Raw genomic sequence first — 24,498 nt, forward strand, 5'->3', positions numbered from 1 at the left:
CGGCGCGCTCGAGGCGGGCGCGGCGACCCTCGCCGAGACGGAGCGACGCGACGGCGGCGACGGCGCCGCCGCCGCCGGCTCCGCATTTTCGCGATGCCTCCTGAAATGCGCGCCGGAGGTGTCGATCAAGAAGACGACGCGCATGGCCGCCAAGGTCGACGGCTACGAGCGCCTCAAGGGCGCCGGGAACTATCCCTACGCCGCCTTCATCGGCGACTCGCTCCGAGCGTCCGTCGTCTGCGACGACGCCGAGGCCTTCTGGAAGACGTACCGCGCGCTCAGGGGCGACCCGGACGACCCGCGGAGGCCCCTGAAGATCCTGCGGCTGAAGAACAAGCTCGGCAAGGGACAGGAGCCCTTCAACTTCCACCTGAACTGCAGCTTCCAGCCGACGACCTTCAAGGCGCCCATCCAGCTCGAGATCCAGATCTGGGCCGCGGAGATCATGGCGCTGAACGACGTCAGCCACTGGCAGTACGAAGTTTCCCGAGCGGGGGACGTGGCCGCGTGGTAACGACGGGGGCCGGCATTCGCGAAGTTCCCCGTGCTCGTGGTGGGGTTCGGAATTAGGCGCGTCACGCGAGGAGCGTCGCGCCGAGCCAGTCGACGAGGAGGCCGTAGGCGCGCTCGCGGCCCGGCTCGTTGAAGATCTCGTGGAACTCGCCGGGCAGGAGCTCGAGCTGCGTCGGCCCGGCCCAGGCGTCGCAGAGGCGCGTCGAGCCGCCCGGGTCGATGACCCGGTCGCCCGTGCCGTGGAGGAGGAGGAGCGGCACGCCGCGGCACTCGCGCTTCGCGAGGTCGAAGCAGGCCGCCATCGCGTCGAGCATCTCCGCGCCGAAGCGCGCGCGGACGCCGCCGGTGTAGACGAGGGGGTCGTTGAGGTACTGCTCGATGACCGTCGCGTCCCGCGAGAGGTACTTGGAGGGCAGGGGGTCGAGCTGGAGCTTCGGCAGCGCGTTGCTGAGCTTCCGCGCGAGGAAGACGAGGAGCGGCGTCGCCATCTCCGGGTCCGGCTCGACGGCGGGCGCGGACAGCGCGACGCCGCGGAGGTTCGCGACGCGGCCGCTCGCCGCGGCGTGGATGGCGCGCAGCGGCGCCGCGCGATTTGCGCGACGTCGTCGACGTAGTGGGCGAAGCGCTCGACGTGGCCGCGGCAGCCCTCGGAGCGGCCGTGGCCCTGGTGGTCCAGCGCGACGACCGCGTAGCCCGCGGCCGCGAGCGCGGCGCCGAGCGCGCCGTAGCGGCCCGAGTGCTCCGCGAAGCCGTGGACGAGGAGCACCGTCGCCCTGGGCGCCGCCGCCGGCGCCCAGGCGCGCGTGAAGATGCGCAGGCCCTGGCCGTTGACCTCGAACTCGGGGAAGAGCGGGTGCGGGCCGGGCAGGGTCAGGTGGCAGTCCTCGCGCTCGGCGAAGGCCGTGGTGGCGTGTTTCGCGTCGCTGAGCGCGCGGACCTTCCTCGCCAGCAGGGCGACGCCGACGGCGACGGCGGACGTCGCAATGACAGTTTCTTTGGAGAAGGAGACCATGGTCCCGCCCGACGAACGAGGCCGCGCGCCGTCCCAAGCGTCCTGCCCGACGAACGAGGCCGCGCGATCTCCCAGCTTAGGCACGGTGTCCAGATCTCGAGTTGAGAAATTGAGGTAGGACTTGAGGTGGATGATGCCGTTGGACGCCGTCCGCGCGTTAATCCGCGCGGCCGAGGCGGCTCCCGTGACGGCAGCACGCTTAAATAGGCCGCCGGAAGGGGGGCAGGGGGGCGCGGTTCGCTCCCCCGGGGGGACAGTGGTGTGTGGGTTTCGCGGCCGCGGCGCTCCCGGCGGCCTAGAAGGCGACGCCGACGTCGCCCGGGCCGACGGCCTTCTTCGTGTCGGCGTCGGCGTCGAAGGAGGCGTCGTAGGCGGCGACGTGGACGCCGACGGAGCGGCCGGACTGGTCCGCGCGGCCCTCGAAGGACGCGTCCCACTTCAAGGCGCGCTCGGTCGAGCACGCGATGGACTTGCCCTCGGGGATGGTCTGGGCCGCGGCGAGGGACGGGTAGAGCGAGTCGAAGATCTGGCGGTAGTAGTAGGCCTCCTTGGTCCGCGGCGTGTTGTACGCGAAGCGGTGCGGCGCGACGGAGAACTGGTGGTCGCTGACGTGGGCCTCGGCGTGGTCGCGGAGCGCGTCGATCCAGCCGTAGCCGACGCCGTCGGAGAACTGCTCCTTCTGGCGCCAGAGGATCTCCTTGGGGAGGTAGGGGTCCTCGGGCACGTCGAAGGCCTTGCGGAGGATGTACTTCTCGATGCGGCCCGCCTTGACGTCGATCATCTTCTCCCGCGGGTCGATGGACATGGCGACGTCGAGGAAGTCGGCGTCGAGGAAGGGCACGCGCGCCTCGACGCCCCAGGCCATGGTCGACTTGTTCGCGCGGAGGCAGTCGTAGATGTAGAGCTGCTTCACCTTGTCCTTGAGCTCCGCGAAGAGCTCGCCGGCGTCCGGCGCCTGGGCAGCACAAGGGTGATTCAACGTCGCTTCAACGTGAGTGTTCCGCGCGCGCGCGTTGCAGAAACACCATCCACGCTTCGAGACTCTTCCGAGAGATGATCGCTCGTCCAAAAATCAGCCGAAACGAGTGGAAAATGGCCGAGATCGGAGCCTTTGAAGTTGGGAATTTCGCCCTCTTTTGCTGCCCCGTCCGGCGCCTTGTGGAAGTAGAGGTAGCCCGCGAGGATCTCGTCGGCGCCCTCGCCGCTCAGCACCATCTTGACGCCCATGGCCTTGATCTTGCGCGCCATGAGGAACATGGGCGTCGCCGCGCGGATCGTCGTGACGTCGTACGTCTCGAGGTGGTGCACGACCTCGGCGACGGCGTCGAGGCCCTCCTGGAGCGTGAAGGTGTAGGGGTGGTGGATCGTGCCGATGTGGGCCGCGGCCTTGGCCGCCGCGGCGAGGTCCGGCGACCCGACCAAACCCACGGAGAACGAGTGGAGCGCGGACATCCACTGGCCGGCGCCGGCCGCGACCTTCTTCTTCAGGAAGCGCTGGGCCACGGACGCCACGAGCGACGAGTCGAGCCCGCCGCTCAACAGCACGCCCCAGGGCACGTCGGACATCATGCGGCGCTCCACGGCCTTCTCGAAGGCCTCGCGGAGCTTCCCGTAGTCGCACGGCGCCGCCGGCAGGCCCTCGAGGGACCGCCACGCCGGCGTGTACCACTCGACAAAGTCCTTGGTGTCGGAGCGCCAGCAGTGGCCGGGCTTGAACTGCTCGAGCGAGGGGCAGTCGCGGGCCATGGCCTTGAGCTCGGACGCGATCCACACGGAGCCGTCCGGCCCCCGGCCGATGTAGAGGGACGTGATGCCGATGTGGTCGCGCGCGGCGCCGTAGAAGCCCGTGCGCTGGTCGTAGAGGATGAAGGAGAACATGCCCCGGAGCTTGGCGCAGGCGCCCTCGAGGCCGTACTTGAGGTAGAGCGGGATGAGCACCTGGGCAGGAAAAGGGTGCGAAATTCCCAACTTCAAAGGCTCGTATCTCGGTCGATTTCCGCTCGTTTCGGCTGATTTTTGGACGAGCGATCATCTCTCGGAGCGCTCTCGAAGCGTGGGTGCTGTTTACGAAACGCGCGCGCGCGGAACACTCAAGTTGAAGCGACGTTGAATCACCCTTGTCCTGCCCTGATGAGCACCTCGCAGTCGCTACCCGTCTTCGGCGCGTAGGCGAAGCCGTCGGCCGCGAGCTCCGCGTAGAGCTCCTTGTAGTTGTAGATCTCGCCGTTGGCGGCGACGATGACCGACGCCTCCTCGACGGTCACCGTCCCGTCGGGGCCGCGCTGCGCGGCCGCGAACAACGGCTGCGCGCCGCTCTCGGGGTCCATGATCGCGAGGCGCTCGTGCGCGATGGCGTGCTGCGCCTTGCCGCGGGCGCCGCCCTCGGAGATCGTGAGCCTACGAATTTTTGACGGGTGTTCACGACGGGTCCGTGCCTTTCCGGGGCGGACGCGCGCGGCGCGCCGCGTGAGCGACTCCGAGGACGAGTTCGCGCCGATGCCGAGCAGCGTGCCGCTCCCGGACTTCTTCAGGCCCGCGCCCTCGGGCGCGCGGCTCAGGAGCTGGTAGCCGCTCCAGTCCGGCCCGCGGTGGCGCAGGCGCCGCGCCTGTGGATCGGATGCGTCCGGCGATCGTCGGGGGGGGGCGGGCGGCGGGACGCCGGGTGCGGACGCATTCGATGAGCTTCTTGCGGAGCTCGCTCTGAGACGTGTTGGGAGGCACGTCGAAGATGCCCAGGATGCCGCACATCGTGCCGAAGAAGTGGGTGCGCGGCGCCGCGCTGCGACGCGGAGCAGTGCCCTGCTCTTTGCGGTGCTGCAGCGATGTGCAACCCTGTGGCCTCCATGGTTATTAGGGCGTCATGGCTAGCTTCAAGAGAGAGAACTCGCCGCTGATGCTGCCCAAGAAAGAATTGGGAGCCATGGGTGCCTTTGCCAAGCCTTGGATGCTGGCCGCGCTGGCCGTCGCCGTAGGAGCGGGCTTTGCGATGAAGCGGCGCGCGGCTCTGCCTTGGATGCTGGCCGCGCTGGCCGTCGCCGTGGGGGCGGGCTTTGCGATGAAGCGGCGCGCGGCTCTGTCGTCTACGGGCGCCTGCACCCTCCTGGAGCAGCTCGTGATGACCCAGCGGTCCGTCGATGCCCACATCCAAATGCCGAAGGACTTCGCCTACGTGCCCTTCGAGATGGTCGAGGCCTGCGGCTCGGCGTCGTTCCGCATGCCCTACCCCTACAAGATCCGCCTGCCGAGCCACAGCCCCCTCGATCAGCTCTACGCGGACTTCAAGGCCCTGGACAAGGCGACGGTGCTCACGCGCGAAATCGGCGAGGGCCCGGACGACTCCGACGACTACCTGCGGAATTCCAAGTTCACGAAGCACTCGGGATCGCAGGAGGAGCCTCTCGTCGAGGGGGTCGAGTCGTTGAGCAATGGCACGAAAGCGCTCTTCTTCGACAACTCGTGGACCTACGACCACTTCCGCCCCATGCTCAACGAGCCCGAGCGCTTCGACAAGATCTTCGAGAACTGCCTGTTCGGGAACATGTTCACGACGAACCTGACGGAGCAGCGCTTCACGGCCAAGGCCCACAGCGCGCCCTGGTACGGCTCCGTCGCCGTGCAGCTCGCGGGCGTCAAGCGGTGGAAGTTCTGGGACCCGGCGACCTTCGGCGCCCACGGCGTCCCCAGCGACGAGAGCAGCTTCGAGAACATGGCCGTCTCGAGGATCCTGCCGAGCCGCGGCATGACGAAGCTCATGAAGACCATCGACCACTACGACGTCGTCTCGTCGGCGGGGGACCTCGTCTACTTCCCGGCCTTCTGGACCCACATCGTCTACACGGACCCGGGCTTCAACTTGATGATCAACCTCCGGGCCCGCCACCACCCATCCATGGCTCTGGGTTGGCTCCGCAACGCGCTGCAGATCCACTCGGTGATCGGTATGCTCAAGATGGCGGCGATCTTCACGCTCGTGTCCGTCCTCCCGGAGGAGGTCGTGCTCGCGAAGCTCGGCAAGGCGCACGACGCCGTCGCCAGCGAGACGGAGAAGACGCAGACATGGCTCGACGAGGTCGAGCACTCGATGAACGCGGACTCGAAGTTCGTCCAACTCCACGACAACGTCGGCGCGATCCCCTCCTCTAAGATGTTCTAGGCGCGCGTGCCCGCGGGGAGCCCCAAACCGGCGCATTCGCCGTAGAGACGCACCTCCTAACGCTTATCGCCCGACGCCCACCCGCGGCGGCCCCGCGTGGAGCGCCTCGCGCTGCTCCGCCTGGCCCAGCTCGAAGGCCGCGCGGAGCAGGCCGTCCTCCGCCGGCGGCGCGTCGTCGCGGCGCGCCGCGGGCCGCCGCGCGCCGGCGTCGTCGCGGAGCAGGCGCGCGCAGGCGGCGGCGTCGTCGCGCCGCGGCGGTCGCCGCGCGGTGCCGACGGCCGCGGCCTCGAGGCGCCGGAGCGTCGCGGCCGCCGCGGCCGCCGAGAGGCCGTAGACGGCGCGAAAAAGTAGGCGAGGCACGCGCCGAGACCGTCGCCGGAGAGGTAGAGCGGCGCCGCGTCGAGCAGCGCTCGCTCCAGGCGCGCGCAGCGGGCCCGGACCGCGCCGTCGCCGCGCCCGTCGCCGGTCGCGAGGACGTCGCGGTAGGCGCCGAGCCTCCGGAGCGCGTCGCCCGTCGGCCTCGGGCCGACGACCAGGAAGCCGGGGAGCACGACGAAGGAGTCGAGGATCGGGCCGGCCGCCGCGGGGAAGGGATGCGTCGGCAGGCGACGCCGCAGCTCGTCCGACGGCCGCCAGGCCGCCGGGATCGTCGCGTCCTCCGGCGCGGCGGCGGGCGGCGGCGGCGGATACACCGTCGACGCGAAGTCCAGCTCGGGCGCGTCCGGCGGCGCGAGCGCGAGCGCGGTCGCGTGCGCCTGGAGCTGCCGCCGGAACTCCCAGAGCGCCGGGCCCGGCACGCCCGCGAAGCCCGCGACCTTGAGGAAGCGCGCCGTCGCCGCGGCGCCGTCGCGCCCCTCGAGCTTCGACTCGAAGGCGAGCACGCGCGCCGAGAAGGCCAGGGGGTCGCGCGCGCGGGACCGCGGGTGGATGGCCCGCGCCGCGAGATACTCGCAGGCGTCGGCCGCGCAGAGGGAACGACCGTCGCTCCGGCGGAAGCGCACGCCCGCGCGGAGCTCGTCGTCCCAGAGGCCCCGGCGCATGAGCGAAACGGCGGCCTTAAACTCGGCGCGGGGCTGCCCCTAAACGCGCCTCCAGCGCCTCCATTGCGCCGCCGCACGCTTACGTTGAAACAATGATGCCGCAGGCTGCAGGCCGACCCCGTCGTCGTCGTCGTCCCGTCGCACCGCTGCCACGATGCGCTTTTACGCCATGGTCGCGCTGCTGGCGGCTCCCGCGCACCCGCTGGCCCAGCGGCGCCTGCTCGGCGCGACGAAGAAGAAGAAGAAGGTGAAGAAGCAGCCGCCGCTGCCGACGCTGCCGCAGAACGCGCCGCCGCCGCCGCGGCCGGCGGTGACGCCGGAGGTGCACATGGCCATCGTCGAGGCCGCCGTCGCCGCCCGGGCGCCGGCGATCCGCGACGCGCTCGGCACGGGGAGCTTCTTCGCCGCGGAGGACTTCCTCGACCCCGCCGCGGTCGCGGCCATGGCCGGCGAGGCGCGCGGTCTCGACGCGACGCTCGTGCCGTCGCAGTCGACGCGCTGGGACGGGACGCGGACCGTGGCCTACGACAAGGCCGGCGTGCGGTCGACGCAGATCTTGGGCGGGTCGACGTACGCGATGGCGCCGCGCCTCACGGAATACGTCGTCGCGCTCACGAAGGCGCTCGGCGGCGCCGTCAACGCCGGGCCGTCCCTGCGCAAGCTCTCGGAGCAGGAGCAGACCAACAAGCTCGCGGTCTGCGACGCCGTCGCCGCGGCCTACCCGAAGCACATCGACAACGGCGGCGGCGACGACCCGCGTCTGCTGACGGCGATCCTCTACCTCGCCGGCTGCCCCGCGGGCGGCGAGTTCCGGGCCTACGCGCCGACGGAGGACCGGGTGGTGGAGTCCGTGACGCCGGCGCCGGGGTCCTTCGTCTGCTTCTGGTCCGACCGCCTCGTCCACGACGTCGCCGAGGTGTCGCGGTGCGACGGCCCGGGCGACGCGCGCTGGGCGCTCACGGTCTGGCTCTGCGCGGCGGAACCGGGCGTCGTCGAGGACACGCCGCCGGCCGTCCTCGCCGCGCACTGGCCCGACGCCGCCGCGTAACACCTTACGCCGCCAAACCGCGGCCGCCCTAGACGTCGCCCCAGTCGTCGCCGCCGCCGCCCGCGGGCTCCTCGGGCGGCGCGCTCGAGCCGCCGCCCATCATGGAGCCGATGGCCGCGTGGGCCATGGACGACCCGGCGCCGAAGGCCATGCCCTGGGCCATGACGCCGCCGAGGCCCGACATCGCGCTTCCGCCTTGCGGCTGCTGGCCCATGATGCCGCCCTGCATGGGCTGCTGCGGCGCGACCTGCCCCGGCGGCGGCGTGAGCGCCGGGCAGGCCTCGCCGACGGCCGTCGTCTCGTCGGTCTGCACGTTCCACCAGTAGACCTGGCCCTCGTGCTCGACGGGCTCCCAGGCGGGCTTTTCGACGCCGACGGCCGTCACGCAGTTGGTCATGGGGTTGTGGTAGTAGGTGCCGCCGCTCTCCGGGTCGACGACGGGCACCCACTCGTGGTCCTCGTACGCGGCGACCTCGGCCGGCGGCGGCGGCGCGCTCGGCGGCGGCGGCGGCGCCCTGTCGCTGAGGAGGCGGATGACGCCGGGGCGCAGCAGGGCGCGCGGGGCCGCGCGCCGCGTCGCGGCGACCCCGGGGGCGCGCAGCGTGCGCAGCGCCGTCGTCGAGAGGCGGGAGAAGGACATGGTCGTCGCGGCGGCGGTGGTGGCGCGCGCTCCCTGTGGCGAATCAGCTCGAGCGAGCCGTGGACGATGGCTACGGCGCAGGCGAGCAGCGACGCCGCGGCGATGGCCGCGGCGCCGCTCATCGCGTCGGACATCGGCATCGGGAGCGTGGAGATCGACGCGAGCGACGTCGTGCGCCTCGTGCTCCAGTTCCTCAAGGAGCACGGCCTGAGCTCGAGCGCCGCGGAGCTCGAGCGGGAGTCGGGCGTCCTCGTCAACGCCGTCGAGGCCAAGGGCCGCCTCGTCGGCGACGTGCGGTCCGGCCGGTGGGACGCCGTGCTGCCGGCGCTCGCGAGCGTGGAGCTGCCGGCGGAGGCGGCGGCGGCCGTCCACGAGCACGCGTGCTACGAGCTCTGCGACGCCGGCGAGGGCGACGTCGCGCGCGAGCTCCTGCGCCACAAGACGCTCCAGAAGCTCCGCGGCGCGGAGCCGGAGCGGTTCCTGCGCCTCGAGCGGGCCGTCGGCCGCGCCGCGGCGACGGGCGGCTACGGCGGCGAGGCGCCCTGGCCCCGGGGCGAGACGCGCGAGAGCCGCCGCGCGGCGGTCGCGGACGACGTCGCCGGCGCCGTCGGCGCCGTCGCGCCGGGCCGCCTCGTGAGTTTGTTGGGTATGGCCCTGCGCTGGCAGGCGCACTGCGGCGACCTGCGCGGCTCCGGCGGCCGCCGCGTCGACGTCTTCCGGGGCGACGCCGGCGACCCGCTCTCGCGGAAGTCCGAGGAGGAGCGGCCGCCGAAGCGCGCCGCGGGCGCCGTGCGCCTCGGCGCGGGCTCGAAGCCGTTGTGCTGCGCCTTCGCGCCCGACGGGAGCGCGCTCATCACGGGCAGCTCCGACGGCTTCGTGGAGCTCTGGGACCCGGCGAGTTGCCGGCTGAGGACGGACCTGCCGTACCAGCGCGACGACGAGCTGCTCATGCACGACGCCCCCGTCCTCGCCCTGGCGCCGTCGCTCGACGGCACGGCGCTCGCGAGCGGCGACCGCGACGGGTGCCTCAAGGTCTGGCGCCTGGCCACGGGGCAGTGCGCGCGGAAGTTCCCCAAGGCGCAGCAGCAGGCCGCGAGCGCCGGGGCGGAAGAAAGGTGATTCAACGTCGCTTCAACGTGAGTGTCCCGCGCGCGATTGTTCCGGAACAAAGCGTCCGCGCTTCGAGAGCGCTCCGAGAGCTGATCGTTCGTCCAAGAATCAGCCGAAACGAGTGGAAAACGGCCGAGAGAGGAGCCCTCGAAGTCGGGAACGTCGCACCCGTTTCCTGCCCAGGTGAGCGCGGTCGCGTGGTCCCGCGACGGCAGCCAGCTGCTGACGGCGTCGTCCGACGGCGCCGTGCGGTCCCACGGCCTCAAGAGCGGCCGCACGCTCCAGCAGTTCCGGGGCCACGGCGGGTCCGTGTCCGCGGTCGCCTACCTGCGGAGCTCCGGCGAATCGTCGGACGCGGTCGTCTCGGGCTCCGCGGACGGCACGGTGCGCGTCTGGGACCCGCGGTCCGCGGAGACCGTGTCGACCTTCTCGCCGCCCAAGGCCCTCGCGAAGCTCGAGCGGCGCGCGGTCGCGGACAAGGAGCGCGCGGTCGTCGCGGTGCTGCAGCAGCCGGGCTCCGAGTCCAAGTTCTTCGTCGTCGACAAGTCGCCGACGGCCGTCCTCGCGGACCTGCGCACGGGCGTCGCCGTCGCCGCGTTCTCGAGCCGCGACGAGCCCGCGAAGCCGCCGTCCGAGGCCGCGCACGCGCTCCGGAAGCCCGGCTGCGACTTCGTCGCGGCGGCGCTGAGCCGGCCCAGGGGCGACTACCTCTACTGCCTCGGCGAGGACAAGGTCCTCTACTGCTTCCACGTCCAGAGCGCCGCGCTCGACCGCTGCTGCCCCATCGACGACGCCAAGGACGTCGTCGGGCTCGCGGTGCACCCGCACCGGAACGTCGTCGCGTCCTTTGGCGACGGCGACAAGCTCCTGCTCTGGAAGTCGTAACGCTCCCTAGGGCGGGCGGCGGCACCGCGCGCGGGGCGGGAGCGCGTCGGCGGCGACGTGGTCCCAGACGCCCGCGGGGCAGGGCGTGTCGACGTCCGTGTCGCCGGCGACGAGCGCGATCTTGTCCCGCGTGACGGGGTCGAGCAGCGCGGTCACGGTGTTCATGATCATCGCCGCCCAGTACGGCACCGGGAAGACGACGACGGTGCGCAGGCGCTCCGGGTAGCAGTCGGGGGCCGTGCCGAGGATGGCGCGGAGCAGCGGCAGGAAGGACCAGCCCGCGGGGCTCGGCCAGCCCCGGCAGGGCCGGCAGTCGACGACGACGACGACGCGATTGGCGTCGGCCGCGGCGCAGGCGGCGTCCATGTGCGAGCAGAGCAGCGCGACGTAGGCCGCGTGGTCGAAGGCGCTGTCGTAGCGCGCGCCCTCGACGAGCAGCACGCGGTCGCCGGCCGTTTTCGGGCCGAGGCTCGCGAAGCCCTCGCTGATCGTGCCGCCGAGCGGCGCCGCGGCCTCGGCCAGCGCGGCCGCGGAGCCGTCGGCCTCGCGCCAGGCGAGGTACTTGGCGTACAAGGCCAGCGCGCCCTCTTGGCTGTCGGGCCGCGCGTCGGCGAAGCGCCGCAGCTCCGCCGCGGGCGCATCAGGGTAGGTCTCCGTCAAGGCCTGGAGCGACGCCGACAGCGGCGCGTCGCGCGTGATTTCGACGGTGTCGGTCATGTCGGTTTCGTTGTGACGACGGGGTTTTTGTCCCGTCGTCAAACTGTTGTCGTCGTTGCACGCCGTGGCGTCGTTCGCGTCGTGGCGCAGCGCTGAGAGTGCGGCGCTCTCCGTCTTCACCGTCGACCTCATCCGAAGCTCAACAAAGAGCATCTGGGCATGGCTCGAGCAAAGCTGCTCGGCGTAGCGGTCGTGTTCGCCGTCGTCAACTCTCTCCAGCAACCACGGACTGCACCAATTTCACGCGCAAGCCGCCTCCACGCCTTCAGCGACCTCGCGACGCACCTCATTGCTCTTGATGTCGAGGCATTCAAATCTTCGCATCTCATTGCTCTCGAGCTGCCGGATGTCGAGGCAATCAAATCTTCGGTTACCGACAATCTCGACGCCGCCGTAGCGGCCAAAACCAGCGCGTTGGACGCCATCGAAGCGACGAAGTCGTCGGCCGAGGCCGCCAAAGACAGCGCGTTGGCCGCAAAAGACAGCGCGGTCGGCACGGTCCTCGCGCCGATCAAGTCCGCGCAAGAATCCATCGACGCCGCCAAGAGCTCGGCGCTCGAGGCGAAAGACTCGGCCGTCGCGCAAGCCATGGCGCCCATAAAATCGGCCCAAGACACCATCGGCGCGTCGCTGCCCGACATCCCGCTGCCCGACATCCCGCTGCCCGACATCCCGCTGCCCAAGGGCGCCGCGCTGCCGAAGGTGTCGCTCCCGGCGTTCGACGGCGGCGACCCCGGCAACGGCCCCTTCGCGGCCGCCAAGGCGACGCTGCGCACGGCGGGCGTCGGCGCCGCCGTCGGCGGCGTCGTCGGCGCGCGCCTCGGCTGGGCCGCGCGCGGCTGGGCGCAGGCGGCGTCGAGCACGAAGGACAGCGTCTCCGGGGCCCTGGGCAAGGCGAAGGACGCGGTCTCCGGCAAGGCCTAAGTAACTACCCGAGGTCCCCCTCCCGCGGCCGCTTCCCCTGGTCGGCGAGCCTCGCGAGGACCGCGTCGAGCTTCGACTCGAGCGCGTGGTTCGTCGCGTCGAGCTTGTAGAGCTTCGACTCGAGGGCCTCGAGCTTTTCCTCGAGGCGGCCCCGGAGCCCCGCGGACTGGGCCTCGAGCGCGGCGTCGACGGCCTCGCCGCGGCGCCGGAGCGCGCGCTCGATCTCGCCGAGCCTCCCGAGCCACTCGTCGGCGTCGCGCGACGGGTCCGGCGTCGCCAGGAGCCGCTCCGGGTTCGTCCAGGACGCGTCGCCGCCGCAGACGCGCGCGCAGCAGCGCGCGAGGGCCCAGGGCGCCACCGCGGGCAGGAAGACCGTGCACGAGCACGCGAGCAGCGCCCAGCCGCCCGCGCCGTAGCCGTGCTTCTCGCCGAGGAACGCGCGGACGCCGCCGACGCGCTCCTCGGCGCCGCCGAGGCGCGTCGTGAACTTGGGCCCCCAGAGCAGCCGCAGCATGTCGCCGCGCGCCTGGCCGAGGCCCGCGTCGCGGAGGAAGCGGCGCGGGAAGACGGCGACGAGCCCCGCGGCGAGCTCGAGGCGGCTCCGCACGAAGAGCACGCGCGACCGCGCCTGCGCGTTCTCGTAGGAGTCCGAGACGACGGCGATGAGCAGGTTCAGCAGGATGATGACGCCGACGAGCGTGAAGACGACGAACATGACGAAGGCCCAGTCGTTGACGTACTGCGCCTCGTCGAACTCGCCCAGTAAAATCGCGTACATCTTCATCATCATCCCCTGGGGCGACGCGTAGGGGTCGTCGGGCGCGCCGTCGTCCCCGCCAGAGCCCGCGTCGTACGCGAAGCCCATGGGCGCGCCGCCGGGCGCCATCAGGAAGTAGAGCGCCTCCCCGAAGCCGACGAGCGCGATCAGCAGCACGAGCAGGAACGCCGCGGAGTCGAAGAGCGTCATCCGCAGCGCGACGATGAAGCGCGTGAGGTGCATCGACAGCTGCCGGAGGTCGACGAGGAGCCGCGTCGCGAGGAGCAGCGCGCCCCAGGCCGCGACGACGTCGAGCTGCCGCGAGCGCCGCTCCACGACGAACGTCGCGCCGACCCACGCGAAGCAGAGCCACTTGACGTAGGCGAAGCCGTCGTCCGCGTAGCGCCGCTGCGCGCCGAGGCGCCGCATCGCGGCGAACGCGAGGACCTCGCGGAGCGCCTGGTACGCCGCGACGACGGCGACGACGGCGGACGACACGGCGAGCCGCCGCCGGGCCGGCGCCGCGGCGCGCAGGTCGTAGGCCGCGACGGCGTAGAAGACGCAGAGCGCCGCGTTGCAGAGCTGGTCGAAGACGATGACGACGACCGCGCCGGGCCGCGCGTTGACGCTGTCGACGACGTCCCGCAACAGGTCGACGGCGCAGGCGTGGTCCAGCGCGACGCCCTGGAGGCCGTGCAGGATCTCCGGCAGCAGGGCCTCGTCGACGGATTGCGTCGTGTCCGTGTCGCCGCGCGCGCGCGACCGGACGACGGCGGCGACGGCTTTGCGCGCGGCCTCGGGGCAGCGGCAGGCGACCTGGAGCAGGGACGCGTCGCCGAAGGCGCGGAGCGCGACGGCCGGCGCCTTGGCGACGACGGCGGCCGCGAGGAGCTCGTGCTCGCGGCCGTCGGCCGCGCGCTCGTCCCGGAGCCGCGCCGCGCCGCTGGCCGGGAGCCGCGCGAGCGCCGTCAGGCCCGCGTAGTCGACGGCGTCCAGGGTCGCGGCGCAGGCGTCCATGGCCTCCTCGACGTCCGCCGCCGTCGCGTCGCGCGCCGCGCACGCGAGGTGGAGCGCCGTGAGGCCGTGGTCCGCCGCGAGGTCCGGCTCCAGCGCCGCGACGGCCCGCAGGCAGCGGAGCGGCGCGCGCTTCTCGTAGATGCTCTGGAGCGGCGTCCGCCCGTCGCAGTCCCGCCGCCGGAGCGCCGCCGGGTCGAGACCGTAGAGCGCCTCGATCGTCTCGGGCCGCGTGCCGTCGAAGAGGCCGCAGCACCAGCAGATTTGGTGCAGGGGCGTGTAGTCCCAGTTGTGCGTCACCCGGACCAGGTCCGGCGCCAGCTCGTGGATGCACTCGAAGAGGGCCGCCCGCTCGGCGTCGTCGGGCCGCGGCGTCAGCATGAGGTCGTGGTAGACCGTCGTGCCGTTGTCCGTCCGCATCGAGATCAATCCGTCGTCGACGGCGTGGAGCGCGCGGAGCAGCGCGGGCGTCGCAGTGCGGTTCCGCACGAGGGCCGTGAAGGCCGTCGAGCCCGCGCCGTTGTACTTGCCGCCGAGCTTCGGGTGGCTCGCGGTCGTCTTCGCGCGCACGGACGCCTCGGGCAGCGCGGCCGCGACGGCGCGTAGCAGCGCCGGCGTCGCGCGCTCGTTGGCGCAGATGAGGTGGAGCGCCGTCGCGCCGTGGGCGTCGACGGCGTCGTCGCCGTTGCGCGCGGCGGCCGCGGCGACGGCCTCGCAGGTCACGCCGGGCTGCTGGACGACGTCGAGGAGCAGCGGCGCGTCGCCGGCCGCGTAGACCTTGTTGTGCGACCGCATCATCGTTTTGTGTGCGTTTACGCTTTTGCTGGTTGCATCGCTTTAAGCGCTCGTGGCATGTTCAGTGGGAATGAGCGCTCCATGCTAGCGCTCTTTAAGCGCTCGTGGCATGCTCAGTGGGAAATGAAAGCTCCATGCAGCGCTCGGGCTGCACCTGCACCTTCATCATTGAGGCAAAGCATCGCTCGACAAGCCCGCAGCGGCTCGCCTGCAAGGCGAAAGAGCCAACATCGACGTCGTCTCCGGCGCGCCGCCTCCCCTTTGCCTACCCTATCCTCTTCACCATACACACTCTGATCTGATCGCAATTCAGTCTCGGTCGCGCGGCGCAGCGCTGACAGAACGCGCGGACTCGCCCGCCCTGCCGCCGTCGAGATGAGCTTGGTCGAGCCGCCTCCGCCCGCCCCCATGGCCGAGGCCGTCGGGCTGGCCGCGCCGCCGCCGACCCTCGGCCTCCAAACCACACCACCGCCGGACGTCGCCGCCGACGCCGCGCCGGTGCTCGCGGTCGCGCCGCCCCTCGCGGCGCCGGCGCCGCCGGCCGCCGACTCCGCGACGAAGGCGCGGCGCGCGTCCGGCGCGTCGTCCGCGGGCGACAGCGCCAAGAAGAAGCGCAAGCGCGGCGACTGGAAGGAGTGCACGAACTGCGACAGCAAGCACGGCATGCGCTACGGCTACATCCGGGACCAGAAGGTCTGCCTCGTCGCGTGCGACAAGTGCAAGACCAAAGGGATGAAGGACATGACGCGCGCGCGTAAAACGGCGTCGAGAACGTCCGTTTTTTCGCGCGCGCGCGCTTCAAACCGTTGCGACGCGTTTTCCCATCGCAGGTCTGCTCCTGCGGCAGCGGCAAGGACGCGCGCTACGGCGAGAAGGGCTCGCCCGCGACGAACTGCGTCGAGTGCAAGGACGAGGCGATGGCGAGTACGGGCAAGACGCTGGTCAATTTGCGGCCGTCCACGGGCCTCTGCACCTGCGGCTCGGAGAAGGTGAAGCGCTTCGGCTACGCGCGGCCCGAGGACGACCCGGCGTACGTCGCGCCGGCGCCGAGCGACAAGAAGCGGTCCGCGCGGACGAACTGCATCGACTGCAAGAAGCCGGGCATGGTCAACCTGTCGCTCTCGAAGAAGCCCGACGAGGCCTGGGGCGGCAAGTGCGCCTGCGGCTCCCAGAAGGCGCGGCGCTTCGGCCTCAAGGACGGCAAGCGGACGAACTGCATCCAGTGCAAGACCGAGGACATGGTCAACCTGACGACGAAGCTCTGCGCCTGCGGCTCCGAGCGCCAGGTGCGCTTCGGCCTGCCGGGCGGCAAGGCGACGAAGTGCTCCCAGTGCAAGGACGAGGGCATGGTCGACCTGACGAAGAAGAAGCCCGGCGCGGCCGCGGACGACGACGACGCGCCCGCCGCGGCGCCCGCGTCGCCGCCGCCGCCGGCCGCGCCCCTCGCGGCCGCGCCGGCCGTCGTCGTCGCCGCGGCCGTCCCGCCGGACGCGCCGCTCGGCGCCGCGCCCGCGCCGCTCGGCGCCGCGCCGCTCGCCCACGCGCTCCTCGCGCCGGCGCCCCCGGCGGCGGACCCGCCGGCCCTCGACGCGGCGGCGCTCCTCGAGGTGAGCCTCGCGGAGCCGCCGGTGTAGCGCGCGGGAATTTAGTCACGCCTCACCCGCCTTTCGGCGCGGGGACGACGCGCAGGTCCGCGCGCAGCTGCGCCAGGTCCGTGTGCCAGTGGGCCTCGTAGTGGACGGCGAGGAGCGGCTTCGCCCGCTTGCCCGCGTCGAGCGCCCAGGGGATGATCGCGTCCCGGAGGAACGCGCGGTCGCCGCCGCTCAGGTGCACGGGCCCGAAGACGGCGGAGAAGGCCGCCACGGGCAGGCCCGTGTGGACGAGCTCGAACCACTTGAGCGCGAGCTCGCCGGGGATGGACGGCGGCAGCCCGAAGAGCACGTGCCAGTAGTCGTGGACCTGGCGGTAGCGGAGCAGCACGTACGCGAGCTCCTCGTCGTCGACGAGCGTCACGGGCGACCGGTCGTCGGCGTCGAAGCCGTGGCGGCCCATGAAGGCGCCGTAGGCGCGGCCGAAGGTGCCCGGCGCGCACGCGTCCCGCAGGCGCGCCGCGTCCGCGTCCGCGGTCGAGACGATCGGCCGCAGCGCGAGGACCTCGCGGCCCTCGGCGCTCGCCCGCAGCTCGTCGCGGAGCCGCTCGAGGGCGACGCGGCCCGTCACCTCGCCGAGCAGGCCCACCATGTCCGCGCGCTCCGGGTTCGCGATGGCCTGCAGCGCCGACGCGCCGGCGGCGAAGGCCTTCTGGAGCGGACTCGTGGGCAGGTGGCCGCGGTAGTTCGACGTCCGCTGGCCGACGGGTTTGTGGTCGTCGAAGGCGTCCTGCGACGACGACGAGCAGCGGGTGAGCGCGGCCCGGAGCGGGCGGCGCGCCACGAGGCGCCGCGCGTGGAGCAGCATCGTCGTGCCTGAGGTGTTGCTCGTGCTGCTCCGAGCCTTCAACTTTGCTTCAACGATTCGCTCACCGACCGTTTAAAACGAGGTCGGCTGCGTCGGCGAGAGGGGCGGCGCGGGCAGGACGGCGTCGAGCACGGACGCGACGGCCGGCGACGCGGGCGCCGCGACGACGGGCGCGACGGACGGCCGCGGCGGCGACGCCGGCGCCGGCGGCGACGTCGGCGGCATCGTCGGCGGCCGCGGCGCGAGGGACGTCGGCGCGAGGAGGTTCACCGCGGCGGCGTCGCCGGCGGGCGCGGCGTCGTCGTCCTACGAAGAGGGGCGGGGTTCGCGGCGACGAGGGTCTCGCGGCGCGCGCGCGCGCGGCGGCCGGCACGCACCTTGCGGGCCCGCTTCGCGCGCGCGCTCGTCGCGTCGGGCTCGAGCTTGACCTTCTCGCGGTACTTCTCGAGGAAGATGCGCAGGGGCTCGTCGTATCTGTCGAAGCCCAACGATTGCAACGCCGTCAGGACGTCGCCGCCGTTGATCGTCTTCCGCTTGTCGCCTGCGCGTCGGGTCGTCGCGGCGCGTTCCGTAAACTGCAAACGACGCCGGCGGGACGCGCCGGCGCACTTGTCGCTGGCCTCGGACGTGACGAAGCTGATGAACTCGGAGACGCACTCTTGCACGATCTCCTTGGCGTCCTTGGAGATCTTCGCGTTGTCCGGCAGGTTGCCCTTCATGATGCGCGCTGCGCGGGTCGCCGCGTCGCGGCGCGGCGGCGCGGGGGCAAGCGCGCGCGGGGATGGGGACGGTTTCGCGGGCGGCGCACCGATGTTGGCAATGGGCAGGAACCGGTCCTGCTCCTTGAAGTCCGCGAGGGCGCCGCTCAGGGCGGCGGGCGCGCCGAGCGTCGGCAAGCCGGGAGGCGGCGCGTCGGCCATGGTCCGTCGAAGGGGGCAGCGGACGAGGCTTCGCACGGCGCGAGGCGATTGGAGGAGGCGAGAGGCGAATATGATTTGTCCACAGCGAATTGATTCGTCTGCTAAGTTGAACACAAACGTGCACTTCTTGCGCGCAGCCCTCGAGCTCTGTGTGACGGCGTGCACAGTAACAGAGGAAAGAGCGACGTTTAAAGCAAGCGCGCCGCCTCCGGCGACAGCGGCCGCGGCGCCGCGGGCGGATCCAGGCCCTCGGCGAAGCGCAGGTCGGGCCGGTGCGGCCGGTGCGTCGTCGTGCCGCCGGCCGCGCGCACGCGCCGCCGCTCCGCGAGCGCGGCGGGCGACGCCGCGGCGCGCGGGACCATGCAGATGGGTGTGGCGACGCGGAGCAGCCGGCCGTCGTCGAAGGCCGCCGCGTCGCAGCCCGGCTCGCTTCCGTGGAGCGTCGGCGACGTCCAGCAGACGAGGTCGCCCGGGTCCAGCGCGACGTGGCGCCAGACGGGTGCGTCGTCGCCGCCCTCGCCGTCGGCGACGACGACGAAGCCGCCCGCGGCGGCGCCGTGGCGCGTGAGCGCCGCGAGGCCCTGCACCGTCGTCCGCCCGTCGTAGCACGCCTCGTCGTCGTCGTAGTGGAGCCAGCCGCCCGCCGTGCGCGCGGCGTCCGACGGGTCGCGCCAGGGCCGCCAGAGGATGAGGGGCTCCATGGACGCGATGAGGTCGTCCGCGCCGTCCCACACGGCCGCGAAGCATGCGCGCACGCCGGGCGCGGACCGCGCGGCCCAGCTGCCCTCGCACTGGCCGGCGACGAAGCAGACGCCGTGCCGCTCGGAGAAGCACGTGCCCTCCGCGTTCCAGGTCGCCGGGTCGCCGCGGCGCCAGGGCGACGCGCGCTCGACCCACGACCAGCACCCGTCGAGCGCCTCCGCGACCTCCGCGGCCGAGAGCGCGCGTTTGAACACGGCGACGCCGCGCGCCCGCACGCAGGCCGCGAACGCGCCGAAATCGTCGCCGCGGAAGTAGAACGACGCGTCGAGCGGCGCGGCGAGCGTCCAGCGCGAGTGGTCCGCCGCGTCGACGATCGAACGGCCGTCGCGGACGGCGAAGTCCCGGCGCAGCAGCGCGAAGCCGCCGCCGCCGCCGTAGGTCGTCGACTGCGTCTCCGTGAGCTGCGGCGTCTGCAGCGCGAAGATGACGAGCCCGCCCGCGCGCGTGCGCACGACGCGGAACGCTTGCAAGTCGTCCGGGTCCGCGAACTCGGCCTCGCGCCGGTAGACGCCGGGCTCCAGCGTTGCGACCCGCTTGCGCTTCATTCTTTTAGCACGTGCTACCGGTGCGCATGCATCGGCTGCTCTTGCGCGCGATTAAGCCCCCTGCCTCATGCCTAGATCTCATGCCTGTGCAAAATTGTCGTGTTCGAATTCGGTGAAGCCTTGTTGAAGCCCACCAAAATCTTACGCCGCCGGAGCAAGTTCTCACATGTCGTCGAAGACGCGGGGCTTGTCGTAGATGGGCGCCGGGACCTGGCGCGGCGACCGCGCGGGCGCCCGCGTCGGCTGGAGCTTGTCGACGACCGCGGCCGTCGCCGCGCGCACGGGCCCGGTCACCGGCGCGAGGGCCTCGCCCGCCGCGGCCACGTAGGGCCGCAGGAACTGCTCCGTCTGGTTGTGGATGAAGGCGTAGAGCGTCTCCTTCTTGCCGCGCTTGACCTTCCAGCGGTGGTTGAGCGGGTACTCGCACGGCAGCTCGTCGAGGACGCGGCCCGGCGGCGTCGGCCCGGCCTCGGCGTCGCCGGGGAGGCGCACGAAGGCGCGGATGTAGTCCGCCGCCTCGAGCTGGCACTTGCCCAACAGGCCGACGACGACGAGGTCCTGGAAGTACGCCTTCCATCCCTTGCCGCACGTCCGCGGCCGCCGGCCGCGCCTCGTGCGCGCGTACCAGGCGCAGGCCGCGTCCTCGGCGCAGTGGACCGTCCAGCGCGTGCGCGCGCTCAGCGCGCCGCAGCCGCCGCACGCGCCCAGGCAGTCCGCGACGGCGCCGGCGCCCGCGTCCCAGCTGTCGCCGACGCTGACGTTGAACGCCGCCCAGCAGCCGCCGTCGCCGCGCTGCGCCTCGAAGGATGTGATGCGGTCCCCGGGCACGACGCACTTGACCGTGCGGTAGAGGTGGTGCAGCTCCGGGTAGGCGACGCAGGCCGCGGCGACGACGACCGAGCCCAGGAACAAGCCCCAGGGCATCCTGATGCCGTAGTCCGGCTCGTCGCGCCGCGCGGCGCGCGCGTCGGCGATCTTGCTCATATCGTGCAGAGGGTGCGCGCGCCTCTTTAGCGCTGCAGATAGCCCGGCGCCGACGCCGATGGAGAAAATTGCCAGAGGCGATTATTGCAGGGCGGCAGTTTTTGGCGCGGCTTGCACTTATCAACAATCTTGGCCGGAGAGCCCGATGCGCCCCGAAGATTAGGGCAGCCCGTGCGCGCTATGAGCGCCGCCCCCGTGCGTAAGAAGTTTATCACCCCGCGCCAGATCGTCGTCTGCTCGCCGAAGAAGTCGGTCGTGAGCGACGGCGTCGACGGCGTCGCCGTCGCCGTCGCGGACGAGCCGCATGAAACGCGCCTCCTCGCGGATCTGGTCGGACCCCGCGTAGCCGCTGCGATCTTCGCCGCCGACGAAGCGCGGCTGGAGGAAGATCGCGCGGCCGCCGAGGCGGCGATCGCCGACGTCCGGCGCCGGCTCGCCCAAGACCGCGCGGCCGCCGAGGCCGCCGCCGAAGCCGCGGCCGCGGCCGCGCGGCGCCGGCTCGCCGAGGACCGCGCGGCGGCCGAGGCCGCCGTCGCCTCGGCGCGGCGGTACCTCGGGACGCGGCGCGCGGCGGACGAGGCCGCGGCGGCGACGGCGGCCGTGAAGGTCGCGGAGCGCGCGCGCGCCGAGGCGGCGCAGGACGCGGCCGACGCGCGCGCCGCCGCGTCGCGCGCGACGCGGGCGGCCGAGGCCGCCGTCGAGCGCGCGGACCGCGAGCGGCGGGAACGCGCCCGCGCCGTCTGGGTGGCGGAGCGCAACGCGTGGGAGGCCCACTGGCGCGCGCTCGAGGCCATCGACGACCGCGCGGCGGAACGGAAACGAACGCGCCACCTCTTCACGCCGCCGGAGAGGCCGCCGCGCCTCCCCGGCCGCGAGGCCTTCCAGTCCTTCGCCGCGCTCCGGGGCCCGGCGCGGCGCCGCGACGCCCGGCCGTCGGCGCTCGTCTGCGCCCAGGCCGACCTCCTCAAGGCCATCTGGGCCTTCGCCATGCGCGCGACGCCGCCGCGGCCCGCGAACCCCTTTTGCACCCATCTGTGTGGAAATCAAATATTCAAACCGACTTCAATGTGCACTTAATCGAACGATTTGGACCAGACTCTTTCGCTGTGCTTCGAGAACTCGACGAGAGCACTCGATTCGTCCAAAAATCAGCCGAATCGACTTGGATTTGATCGAGCTAGAGAGTTCTGAAGTTTGGTCAGGACCCCCCAAACCAGCGGTTGGATTCGGCACAGGCACCTACTGCCCGAACCGCAAGAGCGACTGCACCTGCGGTTCCTGGTGCTCCAAATGCGACGCGCCGGACGCCCACCCCGACTGCAGGCACTACAACTACACGGGCGCGGGCGGCTGCGTGGGCGGCTGCAGCTCGAGCGACTGCTGCAACTGCCTCGCCGCGGACTGCGTCCTCACGGTCCTCGAGGGCGGCGCGGAGGCGCGGCGGACCATGGGCAAGCTGCGGGCCGGGGATGTCGTGCGCACGGGGTCGCGGCGGCGGGGCGAGCGCCACCGCCGCGTCGCGCGGATCTGGGCGTCGCCGGCGGGCGTCGTCGACGTCGTCGACGTCGCGCCGGGCTGCCGCCTCACGCCGGGGCACCCGGCGCTCGCGGGCGGCCGCTGGGTCCGCGCGGCGGCCCTCGGCCCGGCGCGGCCGTCGCTCGAGCGCGTCGTCTACGGCGTCGAGCTCGAGGGCCACGTCGACACGGTGCTCGTCGGCGGCGCCGTCGTCGTCGCCGGCATCGGCGCCAACTGCTTCGGCTGGAATATCTTCACGCGAAAGTCCCTCCGCTGCGACCGGGCGACCTGCGCGGCCTGCGACGTCTGCGTCGATCCGACGATCGACTTCGCGAACGTCGCCGTCGGCGACCTGGAGCGGGCCTACGCCCCCGTGCCCCGGCCGCCCCCGCTCGCGGCGCGGAGCGTGAACGAGTAACGGGTGAACCGGGCGGATGTGGAACGACGGCTCGTGCGGGGATCGGCGACGCGTGCGCGGGGAACGAGCGGCGGGGGGAACGGCGAGCGGGCGGAGTCTAGAGGTCCCGGGGCACGTCCTTGGCCATGGGGTTTTGGCTGGTGAATTCGGATACGGGCCGGTTCCACCGGAGCGCGCCTCGAGGAGCGCCCTTGGAGGAGCAGCCGACGTAGGCGACGAGGCCGCCGAGGAGGGCGAGCACGGCGGCGCCGACGCCCGCGACGACGACGGCGGGGAATCCCGCGTCCTCCGCGCCGTCGTCGTCGCCGTCGGATTCCGTCGTCGTCGCGGCCGCGGTCGCGTCCGACTTTGCGGTCATCGTCACGCTCTCGAAGACGTCGGCGGCGCTCGCCGCCGCGGCGGCGGCGACCACGGCCGTGTCGACGTCGTCGCCCGTCGCCGCCGCGAGCGCGTCGACGCAGAGCTGGGCCGTGTCCGCCGTCGCGGACCGGATCGCGTAGGCGACCGAGACGGCCGCGGTATCGCCGCCGCCCTCCTCGTCGCACGGCGTCCACGCGCAGACTTTGCCGGGGTCGCCCAGCACCTCCGCGGCGTTCGCGCAGTCGTCCGCGGTGTACAAGTTGCCGCACCCGGCGTCGCCGTCGCACGGCTCGCACTCGTCGAGGCGCCGGCGGGCGGCGGCGGCGAAGGACGTAATCGACACGTCTTCCGGCGGCACGCCCGCGACGCCCGCGATGGCGGCGACGAACACGTCCTCGTGCGCGGCCGCGTCCTCGACCGAGACGCCCGCGAAGGCCATCGTGCCCGCGACCTCGTAGGTGGGCGCCATCGGCGCGGCCGTGGGCCGGGGCGACGGGGGCGGCGGGCTCGAGGGACACGCGAAGCCGCAGTCCTCGCCCAAATACGTGAGCGCCATGTAGTCCATGGAGCAGACGTAGTAGGCCTCGAACTCCGACGCGCAGGGGCCGAACTGCACGCCCTGGCCGCAGCCCACGTCGACCTCGGCCTGCATCGACGCGCACGTCGGGAGGCCGCCGGCGGCGCCGTCGTCCGCGGCGGCGCCGTCGTCGTCGAAGGAGCCCGGGTCCACGCCCGCGGCCACGACGCACGCGTAGAGGTCGTTGAAGACGGTGTCGGCCGCGAGGTCTCCCGACAATCCGCCGCAGGCCGCCGTCGGGTCAAAGTCGGGGCCGTCGTCGTCGTCGCGGGGAAACGCGTCGTCGTCGCAGCCGCCGAGCCAGTAGCACGTCGCCCCGTCCGTCGCCACGGCGTAGAGGCACGACGACTCGCTATCGAAGGCGCCGCAGCCGTCGCCGCCCACGCACGCGGCGTGGCGCGGGTCGCAGGGCGTCGGGACGGGCGACGCGAGCGACGGCCCGGGCGTCGTCGGCGGGGGCGTGGGATCCGCGGTGCCCGGTGACGGCGCGGGCGTCGTCGGCGAGGGCGTGGGATCCGCGGTGCCCGGCGACGGCGCGGGCGTCGTCGGCGAGGGCGTGGGATCCGCGGTGCCCGGCGACAGCGCGGGCGTCGTCGGCGAGGGCGTGGGATCCGCGGTGCCCGGCGACGGCGCGGGCGTCGTCGGCGACGGCGTGGGCGGAGGCGTCGTCTCGGGGGTGCCGGGCGACGGCGCCGCGGTCGTCGGCGACGGCACCGTCGGTTCCGGGATGTTCTCGTAGTAGTTGAGGACGCCGTCGTATTCGCCCACGACGAGGTCGAGGTCGCCGTCGCCGTCGACGTCGACGAGCGCGGGCGCGCTCCAGCTACCGACGTCGATGATGTCGAAGGAGCTGGAGATGGGGGTGACGGCCGCGTAGCTCGGCGACGCCGCGGACCCGACGTTCTCGTAGTAGTAGAGGGCGCCGACGTATGTGCCCACGACGAGGTCGAGGTCGCCGTCGCCGTCGAGATCGACGAGCGCGGGCTTGCTGTCGGAACCGACGTCGATGCCGTCGAAGGGGTTCGCGCTGCCGGTCCTGGCCGCGTAGCTCGGCGACGTCGCGGACCCGACGTTCTCGTAGTAGTAGAGGGCGCCGTACATTTCGCCCACGACGAGGTCGAGGTCGCCGTCGCCGTCGACGTCGGCGAGCGCGGGCGCGCTGTTGGAACCGACGTCGATGCCGTCGAAGGGGTTCGCGCTGCCGGTCCTGGCCGCGTAGCTCGGCGACGTCGCGGAGCCGACGTTCTCGAAGTAGTAGAGGGTGCCGTACATTTCGCCCACGACGAGGTCGAGGTCGCCGTCGCCGTCGACGTCGGCGAGCGCGGGCGCGCTGTAAAGACCAACGTCGATGC

The 24,498-nt window shown here is 72.5% G+C and overlaps 8 protein-coding genes across 8 annotated transcripts; 2 read left to right on the forward strand and 6 right to left on the reverse strand.

Annotated features, from left to right (window-relative positions):
- Positions 1-575: 575 nt before the first annotated feature.
- AURANDRAFT_25619 (hypothetical protein) lies at positions 576-1,049 on the reverse strand (the record flags this gene model as incomplete). The annotated part of the gene is made up of 1 exon (XM_009038534.1): positions 576-1,049. A coding segment is annotated over one exon (474 nt), but the record flags the coding sequence as incomplete, so codon positions are not given.
- Positions 1,050-1,820: 771 nt separating this feature from the next.
- On the reverse strand, positions 1,821-4,273 carry AS (hypothetical protein; the record flags this gene model as incomplete). The annotated part of the gene is made up of 5 exons (XM_009038533.1): positions 1,821-2,480; positions 2,609-3,463; positions 3,664-3,922; positions 4,010-4,131; positions 4,196-4,273. 5 exons carry the CDS (start codon positions 4,271-4,273, stop codon positions 1,821-1,823), a joined length of 1,974 nt encoding a protein of 657 aa, XP_009036781.1.
- A 238-nt stretch (positions 4,274-4,511) lies between these two features.
- Positions 4,512-5,678, forward strand: AURANDRAFT_63842 (hypothetical protein; the record flags this gene model as incomplete). The annotated part of the gene is made up of 1 exon (XM_009038281.1): positions 4,512-5,678. One exon carries the CDS (start codon positions 4,512-4,514, stop codon positions 5,676-5,678), a length of 1,167 nt encoding a protein of 388 aa, XP_009036529.1.
- A 2,830-nt stretch (positions 5,679-8,508) lies between these two features.
- On the forward strand, positions 8,509-10,401 carry AURANDRAFT_25560 (hypothetical protein; the record flags this gene model as incomplete). Its single annotated transcript, XM_009038282.1, has 2 exons — positions 8,509-9,521; positions 9,705-10,401. 2 exons carry the CDS (start codon positions 8,509-8,511, stop codon positions 10,399-10,401), a joined length of 1,710 nt encoding a protein of 569 aa, XP_009036530.1.
- Positions 10,402-10,407: 6 nt separating this feature from the next.
- Positions 10,408-14,611, reverse strand: AURANDRAFT_63843 (hypothetical protein; the record flags this gene model as incomplete). Its single annotated transcript, XM_009038532.1, has 2 exons — positions 10,408-11,245; positions 12,051-14,611. The coding sequence occupies 2 exons, from the start codon at positions 14,609-14,611 to the stop codon at positions 10,408-10,410; spliced, it is 3,399 nt and encodes a 1,132-aa protein (XP_009036780.1).
- A 1,653-nt stretch (positions 14,612-16,264) lies between these two features.
- Positions 16,265-17,065, reverse strand: AURANDRAFT_26082 (hypothetical protein; the record flags this gene model as incomplete). Its single annotated transcript, XM_009038531.1, has 1 exon — positions 16,265-17,065. The coding sequence occupies one exon, from the start codon at positions 17,063-17,065 to the stop codon at positions 16,265-16,267; it is 801 nt and encodes a 266-aa protein (XP_009036779.1).
- A 416-nt stretch (positions 17,066-17,481) lies between these two features.
- AURANDRAFT_8699 (hypothetical protein) lies at positions 17,482-17,916 on the reverse strand (the record flags this gene model as incomplete). Its single annotated transcript, XM_009038439.1, has 3 exons — positions 17,482-17,606; positions 17,652-17,792; positions 17,874-17,916. Coding segments are annotated over 3 exons (309 nt in total), but the record flags the coding sequence as incomplete, so codon positions are not given.
- A 241-nt stretch (positions 17,917-18,157) lies between these two features.
- Positions 18,158-24,418, reverse strand: AURANDRAFT_71546 (hypothetical protein; the record flags this gene model as incomplete). The annotated part of the gene is made up of 4 exons (XM_009038530.1): positions 18,158-19,293; positions 19,459-20,217; positions 21,237-21,308; positions 22,377-24,418. The coding sequence occupies 4 exons, from the start codon at positions 24,416-24,418 to the stop codon at positions 18,174-18,176; spliced, it is 3,993 nt and encodes a 1,330-aa protein (XP_009036778.1).
- Positions 24,419-24,498: the final 80 nt, after the last annotated feature.

This window comes from Aureococcus anophagefferens, assembly GCF_000186865.1.
Source record: "Aureococcus anophagefferens unplaced genomic scaffold AURANscaffold_8, whole genome shotgun sequence".
NCBI lineage: Eukaryota > Pelagophyceae > Pelagomonadales > Pelagomonadaceae > Aureococcus > Aureococcus anophagefferens.